The 8,014-nt window shown below is 68.9% G+C and overlaps 1 protein-coding gene across 1 annotated transcript; it reads left to right on the top strand.

Moving 5' to 3' along the window:
* The first annotated feature begins 264 nt into the window (after positions 1-264).
* MSL1 (MSL complex subunit 1) lies at positions 265-7,827 on the top strand. Its single transcript, XM_087770395.1, has 8 exons — positions 265-1,058; positions 3,465-3,688; positions 4,028-4,413; positions 5,360-5,424; positions 5,720-5,787; positions 6,067-6,191; positions 6,307-6,379; positions 6,520-7,827. Exons 1-8 carry the CDS (start codon positions 468-470, stop codon positions 6,608-6,610), a joined length of 1,623 nt encoding a protein of 540 aa, XP_087626521.1. The 5' UTR covers positions 265-467; the 3' UTR covers positions 6,611-7,827.
* The last annotated feature ends 187 nt before the right edge of the window (positions 7,828-8,014 follow it).

The following is an 8,014-nucleotide window of genomic DNA, read 5'->3' as shown; positions in this document are numbered from 1 at the left end:
GCTTCCGCGCGTGGAGACCCCCCCACGTCCCGGGGCGGGGGGCGGGGGGTGGGAGCTCCCCCCGGAGGTGCCCCCGCTCCGTCCCACGCACGAACCGGCCCCGCTCCTCGACACCCCCCCTCCCCCCGGGGTCCCCACGCCCCGGCCGGGGCTGCCGTCGGCGCATGCGCACCGAGCCCGGTTTAAAGGTAACCGGGGGCCGCCGCACGGCCCCGGCCCCAGCCCCGACCCGCCCCCCCGCCCCCCAGGCGTGGAACGGTCCCGCGTGGGCCCCGACTCGGCCCCTCCCCTGCCCGGCGGGGGGCAGCCCGTGTCCCGCGGTCCCCGCCGCCCGGGGCGGGGGGATGCGCTGCGCTGATGGCGGCGGGGCCCCGCCGTCCCCCGGACCGTTCAACCGGTGGTGGCGGCCGCCGGTACGCCGTAACGGCGGGCGGTAACGGGGCGGTGCGGAACGGCGGGCCCCGGCCATGAGGTCTACCGCCTTCCGGGCGGCCGAGCCGCCCCGGGGGGGGCCGCAGCAGCAGCAGGAGGAAGAAGAAGAAGAGGAGGAGGAGGAGGAGGAGGAGGGCACCGCACCGCACCGCCCGCCGCCCCGCCGGCCCCGGGAGCCGCCGCCGCCGCCGCTGGGGGCACACAAGGGCCGCGGCGGCGGGGTGGCGGCGGCGGCGGAGCAGCAGCAGCAGCAGCAGAAGCAGCAGCAGCAGCAGCAGCAGCAGCGCTGGGCCGGGCTGGTGCCGCTGGCCGGCGGCAAGCAGGCCGGCCCGGGGGATGCCGGCACCCGGCCGCGCTACCAGGCGGTGCTGCCCGGGCGCGGCGCCGGGGAGGGCGCGGCGGGAGCGGGAGCGGGGCCCACCGAGCCGGGCCCGCCGCCGGCCGGCGAGGGCAAGTGGAAGAGCGGCGCTCGGCGCGGCGGGATGGGGGCCGGCGGGGGCTCGCCGGGGCAGGCGGCCTGCCTGCGGCAGATCCTGCTGCTCCAGCTGGACCTCATCGAGCAGCAGCAGCAGCAGCTGCAGGCCAAGGAGCGGCAGATCGAGGAGCTCAAGGCCGAGCGGGACACGGTACGGCGGGGGGGGGGGGGGGCGGGAGGGCGGCACAGCACGGGTTAACCCCCCCACCCCCGGGATCACCCCACCCCCGGGGCTGCCCCCCCCCCCCCAAGGGTTAATGCCCCCCACCACCACCCAGGGGTCCCCCGGAGCTCCCCCCCCAACAGGTAAGTGCCCCCACCCCGGCACCCAAGGGGTTAACGCCCCCCCTGCAGGGGTTAACGCCCCCCCCGTGGCACCCCAGGGGTTAATGCCCCCCTCCTTGGGGGTTAGCGACCCCCCCATGGGGCTAACGGCCCCTCCTTGGGGGTTAACGCCCCCCCCATGGCGTTATTGCCCCCCCTTGGGGCTTAATGCCCTCCCCCGCCCCCCTTGGGGCTTAATGCCCCCCTTGGAGGTTAACGCCCCCTCCATGGCGTTAATGCCCCCCCCTTTGGGGTTTAATGCCCCCCGTGGCACCCCAGGGGTTAACGCCCCCCTTTGGGGGTTAATCCCCCCCTTGGGGAGTAATCGATGCCCGGGGGGGCATCACCCCCCTCCCCGCGGTCCCCAAGGGGTTAACACCCCCAGGGGGGTCAGTGCCCCCCCCCCGGGTTATTGCCCCCCCCGTGGGGGTTAATGCTCCCCCCGGGGGTCGATACCCTCCGGTACCGGTGCCCCCCCCCCCCCCCCCCCCCCAGACAAAGGAGGGCGGGGGGCGGGGGACCGGCGGGGGCACAAAGGGCGGGGGCGGGGCGGGCCGGCGGGGGTTAACGGGCCGCCGCCCGTCGCCATGGCAGCGCGCCCGCGGGGGGGCGGGGGGGGCCTTAAAGGGCCCGCGTCGCTTTCCCGCGCCGCCGCGCGCGCGGGGGTTAACTTAAAGGGGCCGCGTCACCGCGGCGGGGGCTGCCCCCCACCGCTCCCCGGGGCGTGGGGGGGCCCCGCAAGGCTCCTGCCTCGCCCCGCTCATGCGTGGGGGGCCCTGCGGGGCATTGCCTGTGCCGTGTGCTGCCCTGCTGCCTGCACCCCGCGTTGCCTGCCCTGCCTGCATCGCCCTATGGATGCTGCACGTTGCCCCCTATACGTACCCTGCCTGCATCGCCCTATGAATGCTGCGAATTGCCCCCTGCCCGCATCGCCCCACGCATGCGGCTGCGCCTCGCTGCATGCTCACGCCCGCCTTGCCCGCCTGCTAGGCCGTGCCTGGCCCACCGGCGCGTGCCGTGTGCCGGAAGAGCCGCGCCAGCTCTGCCAGACCGCAGTGGCGGTGGTTGCGGTGGCCCCGGTTGCGGAGGGAAGGGCCGCTGCACGTGGTGAAGCTGGCGGGGCCGCAAGGCAATGCCGCGTCCCTGTGGAGTGTGCCGAGTCCTCCCAACATGGAGGAGCCGCTGCGGCAAGGCCGCGACAGGGCTTCACCGTGCCGCATCCTCCTGTGGCGATGAAGCAACCGGGGAGACGCGGCAGGCAAACCCCGGGTGCGGCAGGCAGGGACGGGGCATGGGGGCTGCTCCCAGCTCCGCTCCCCGAGGCCGGGTCCCCCCGCAGCCACGTCCCTGGGGGGTGCCAGGACCCCCGCACTGCGCTTTGCTGATCGGACCCCTCTAAACACTGCGGCTCCCGGCGGAGCCAGGCGAGGGTTGGGGACGGGTGACCGAGGGCAGGTGTCACCCAGTCGGGTGCTTGCTCTCTAATGATGCCCGCATCTAATTACAAACTGCCCTCGCCCTCCCTGGGCGCTCGGGGAGGATGCGGCAGAGGTCGAGACCCCCCAAATCGCTCCTCAAAACTTGCAGGGTTTGCAACCGGTTGCGGTCCTCCTGCCACGGGGACGGGCCGTGCCGGAGGGGGAGAAGCAGCCGGAGAGCAAGTGGCCATTTTGTGCCGTTTGGATGCCTTAGCCCCTGGCCGCCAGCATTGCAGTTAAACTGTCTGGGGGTGCGATGCCCACAGCACCCAGCGCTGGCTGCAGGCGCTGCCCTCGGCCTCCTATCCCCTCTGCAAGGGCAGGCGTGAGCCGCGGCGCTGCCGGGAAGCCTGCGGTGCCCGCCAGGCCCGAGCGGGGATGGCTCCACAGGGGCGGGTGCTGTTCGGGGGCTTCTCGCAAACTCCTGCACCCCGAGCGTTGCCGAGAAGTTGCCAGGTAAATGCCGGCATGGGCATGCTTTGGTACAGGCAGAAAGCAGGCAGGGCACTGCAGCAGGGTAGCACCGGTCCTCTGCTGGCCCTGCACCGCGTGTGCCGGAGCGCTTCTGCAGGCGGGTGATGGCAAAGATGTGGGTGCTGCAGGTCGGCTCTTCCCCGGGGTGTTTCCCTGCTGCCAAAGGGACGTGCAGGCAGGGCACTGTGCAGGCAGCTGCCTGGTGCTGGGGGAGCAGGGGAGCATGTGGGGTTCACCCCCGGGAGCGCACCCGCGAGTCGAGCCCTTGCCCTGCGTTGCAGCTCCTTGCGCGCATCGAGCGCATGGAAAGGCGGGTGCAGCTGGTGAAGAAGGACAGCGAGCGGGAGAAGCACCGCATCTTCCAGGGCTTCGAGGTGGATGAGAAGCCGGAGGCGGAGGCGTGCGAGAAGCTGCCACTGGAGTGTCCCCAGGACCTGCTGGAGCCCCCCCCGACCCTGCAGCCCAAGCACTTCCCCTACGGCAGGAACGGGAAGGGGCACAAAAGGTAGAGGGTGCCCGGCCGCGCCGGGGGGGTGCGGGGGGCCCGGGAGGACAGGGAGGACCTTCCCTGTGGCTTCACCCTCCATCCATGGGGTTGGCACTCGAGCCGCTTGGAGAGGCTGCCTGGCACCGGGAGCGCTTCCCATCATCCATGGGCACTGCGGGAACCTCGTGAAAGCCTGGGTGAGGAGCAGGGGGTCCCAAAACACTGGGGAAGCCCCTCTCGGCTCTGGAAACCTGCTGCCAGCCGGTCCTGGCACGGCAGCCCTGGTTTGGGGGTGCCGGTAGCCCTGGTGTGGGACGAGGATCCGTGCGCCCGGCTCAGCTCCTCTTCCTCCCGCAGGAAGCCAACGTTTGGGAGCGCGGAGAGGAAGACGCCCGTTAAAAAACTGGTGTCCGAGTTCTCGAAAGTGAAGAGTAAAACTCCGAAGCACTCCCCGGGGAAGGAGGAATCGGGCGGCTCCTTGTCCGAAACTGTTTGTAAACGAGAACTGCGGAGCCAAGAGACTCCAGAAAAACCCAGGTCGCTCCTGGAGACCCCGCTCCGAGCCTCGGCCCTGCCAAAGGGCCCCAGCGCCCACCCCAAGGAGAAGGGCTTCTTCAGCAGCGAGACAGACGACCTGCCCTATCTCTCAACCACGGAAATGTACTTGTGCCGCTGGCACCAGCCGCCCCCGTCGCCGCTGCCGTTGCGGGAGCCCTCCCCAAAGAAGGAGGAGACTGTAGCAAGTAAGCGATGGAGAGCCCGCCGCGGCACAGGCAGCAGCATGCCGGGCGTTGAGGCAGCGTCAGCGGCCGGAGAGGGGTTTGCCTGCCTTGGGGCAAGCATGGCGGACAGGGAACGGGGCTTGGCATCCTTGCCCTGAAGCTGGCAGAGTCCCAGACGCAGTGGGAGAGGTGCAGCCCCTTGAACCACACTGCTGGCTCCTTCCGCGGTGGCCGGTAGTGGCCCTGCTGCTGGTGATGGGCTCTCCCGAACCACGTCTCCGGCACGCTCCGGGCCACCGCCGCGCTGGGCTGCTGCTGCCTGCAGGGCCGAGCTGAGGGCAGCGCGCTGGGCAGGGCTGCCGGCCCCGCTCCGCTTTAGCCGCCTGGTTTGCCGAGCAGCCCGTGTTGCCCGTTTGAGCAAGGGGTGAAGCAACTTCCCGTTCGCGGTTGGGAAACGTGTCTCTGGCTTGTGCCGCCATGGCACAGCACGGGTTCCTCCATCGGGTTGCCTGCTGCCCCCGAATCCGGTCGTGTCCTGCCGGCTGCCCCTTCCCAGCCGATCTCCTATGGGTCCTGCAGCACGGCGAGCACGGTGATGGGGAGCACTGGGCTGTGCCGCGGCAGATGCCAATGCTGCCAGTGAGGCTGCGCTGGATGGCCAAGCGCCCCGGTGCAGGGGGAGCTTGGCATGTCTCCTCTTAGAGCAGCTCAGGGTTGCTTATGCACTGGGCCGGGGGGATGGCGACGAGCTCGCCCTCCTGTCTCTGCCTCCCCCTGGCAGCTCCCACCGCCCTCAGCCGGCGGCATCGCCCAGCCCGGCTCAGGACGGGGGTTTGGGGAGGCTGAGCTGCGCTCCCCAAGGGAGGGACGGGCTGGAAAGGAGCGGCGAGGTGGCAGGGATGGGGCTGGAGCGTGGGGCCATGGGGGGTCCCGGTGTAGGGTAACGGCCTGGCCTCTCGCCCCGCAGTTCCGTCTTGGAGGGACCATGTCGTGGAGCCCCTGAGAGACCCCAACCCCTCGGACCTCCTGGAGGTACGTACGCCGCCCCGGTGGGTGCAGTAGCCGCCGTCAGAGCTGGCATTGCTGCCGGCACCTTCCCGGCTGTTTCACCACTCCGGGAGAGCAGTTTGCAGTGTTCACTGCTGCTGTGGGGCTGGCAGCATCTCGTCCCCTCATCTGGCATGAACGGCGCGGCAAACGCCGGCTGCAGTTGGCGGGCTGGGTTGGGGGTGAAGGAGCAGCCCCTCTGCACCGCGGCGGCTCTGGCTGCCGGCTCAGGGCCGTGCCGGTGCCGGGAGGATGCACTCATCCCCATCTGTCGTTGCAGAACCTGGATGACAGCGTCTTTTCCAAACGGCACGCGAAGCTGGAGCTGGATGAGAAACGAAGGAAAAGGTGGGAGCAAAGAGGGCAATGGGGGCCCGGGGTCCCCAGCAGAGCGGGCGGTCTGCACCCACTCCCGCAGGGAAGGGCCCGGGGTGGGGGGCACGCGGGATCCGGTCGCCCAGGGCGCAGCTGGGATGGCAACCAGAAACGCTGCCGGAGGAGGGATGCTCCCGCATCGCTGCCAGCGTGGCAGCCCCGGCGCAGCCCCCCGAGCTTCCCGGGAGCGGGGAGGCACCTGCCCGCTCGCTCCCTGCGGATTCTCACTGCCCGGGGCATCGTGTTTTCCAGGTGGGACATCCAGCGGATCAGGGAACAGAGAATTCTACAGCGGCTGCAGCTCCGAATGTACAAAAGGAAAGGGATTCAGGAGTCGGAGCCTGAAGTTACCTCATTTTTCCCTGAGCCAGATGACGGTGAGTGCCTTTGGTGCTGGGGGGCAGGCAGGGGCGTTGGGGGCAGGCAGGGGGTGCTGCCTGGAGCAGGGGGTGCAGGCAAGGGGTGCGTAACGCTCCGGTGTCTCTCCCGCAGTGGAAAGCCTGCTCATCACCCCCTACCTGCCTGTCGTCGCCTTTGGCCGGCCCTTACCAAAACTGACCCCACAGTGAGTACCGGCATCACCGGCGGTGGAGGGGGATGGGGCTGGGCTGTGCCGGGCACCGCCGCTCAGGTCGGCATCCTCGGCTGGCGCGTTTTTGGGTTGGGGATGGTGCCTCGGTGCGCTGACGCTGGCTCTGCCCGCAGGAACTTTGAGCTGCCCTGGCTGGATGAGCGCAGCCGCTGCCGGCTGGAGGTGCAGAAGAAGCAGACGCCGCACCGGACCTGCCGGAAATAGCCGAGCCGCCGGGAGCTCCGTACATCACCGGGTCGCACCGATGGCCGCTGCCCTCCCTTGCCTTCTCGTTGACGGATGGTTTCGTTCCTCCGTGACCCCAGTTTTGTTCTCTTGGGTTTTGCAACGCGTTCCCTGGACTTGTCCCCCCGTGCTGGCAGCCGTACGCCCAGCGGCACCGGCCGGCTGCTGGCCGAGGCTTCCCGCCGGCTGCTTCGGTCCCAGGGGAAGCGGGCAGACCCCAGACCCTGCCTGCCCGTTCTGCCCGTCCTTGCTGCCTGCTGCGGCTCCGCACGCTGCCCCTGCCCTCCCGCAGCAGACGTTGGGTTTATTTTGGACATTTCGGCTTCGAGCCACGGGCGGGAGCGTGGAGACCACTGGGGCCAGGCCCCGGCATCGGGGCTGCCGCGTTCACCGGCCGGGGAGGCCGTGTCCCGCTGGGACTCTGCCTGCCGCTGCCTTCATGTTACGTTTAGTTAGAAAACGGGATAAATGCATCCGTTTGTGTCCGAGAGGCGGCAGCGGGTGCTGCCAGCCCGGTGCCCTGCCGCGGCGAGGAGCCAGGTGCCGGAAAGTGCCAGGAAGCCTCTTTGGTTTTTTTTTCCCCCCTCCTGGGTGGCTGTAACGGGGTCAGAGGGGGGGTTAAGAACAAAACCTTTCTTTGGTTTATTTTTTTTTTTTTTTTTGTGTGTGAAATAGAAATCCTATACGCACAGTTTTGGCTTTTTTAACTTTTTTTTATATATAATTTAAATATTTTGAGGTTGGCAAGGTGTGCCGTGAGGAGTGGGGTTGGCGTGAGAGCCGGTGCCGCCTCCGCTCGGCGGCGGGGTCCCCTGCCCTGCCCCAGCCCCCGCACCCCACTGCCGGCCCCGGTGCCGGGGTCCGGACCCCGCGGTGTCGGTGCTGCCGGACGGCTGGGGAGGGGGCTCCCCGCGTCCCCCGCTCCGGCTGGGCTCTCCCCGGCCTCCCCTTCAGCGGAGGTCAAACAGGAGAACCGCCAGCAGGGCCCCTGCTTTTGTACTTCATTGGAGCCGATTTGGGGGGATTCCCCCCGTTCCCGCCCCCCCCCCCCAGCCTTTGGCTTCTCCCCCGCCGCTCTCCGGCACCGGGGTTCATTAGCGGAAGGAAACTTGTTTTAAAAAAAAAAAAAAAAGTTTAAAAAACCCCCAAAAGGAAATGTGTTTTAAAAAAAATGGAGTTATGAACACGTTGCGGGCGGGCGGTGCCCCTCCCCCCTCTGGGGGCGCTCGCTTTTATTTTATTTTTTTTAAATTTTTTTTTTTTTTTTTTTTTTTTTACAATAAACGAGGAAAACGGACGCTGCGTGTCGGCCTCTGCCTCCCCCCCTCCCCACATGACGTCATTTCCGCCGCCGTGACGCCATCCGCGCTGTGACGTCGGGCG

The sequence above is a fragment of the Nipponia nippon genome, unplaced genomic scaffold (assembly GCF_047370975.1).
Source record: "Nipponia nippon isolate SJK-2023a ecotype South Korea unplaced genomic scaffold, ASM4737097v1 scaffold_32, whole genome shotgun sequence".
NCBI lineage: Eukaryota > Metazoa > Chordata > Aves > Pelecaniformes > Threskiornithidae > Nipponia > Nipponia nippon.
The sequence above is the reverse complement of the archived record's forward strand: the minus strand, read 5'-3'. Positions and strand labels throughout refer to the sequence as shown.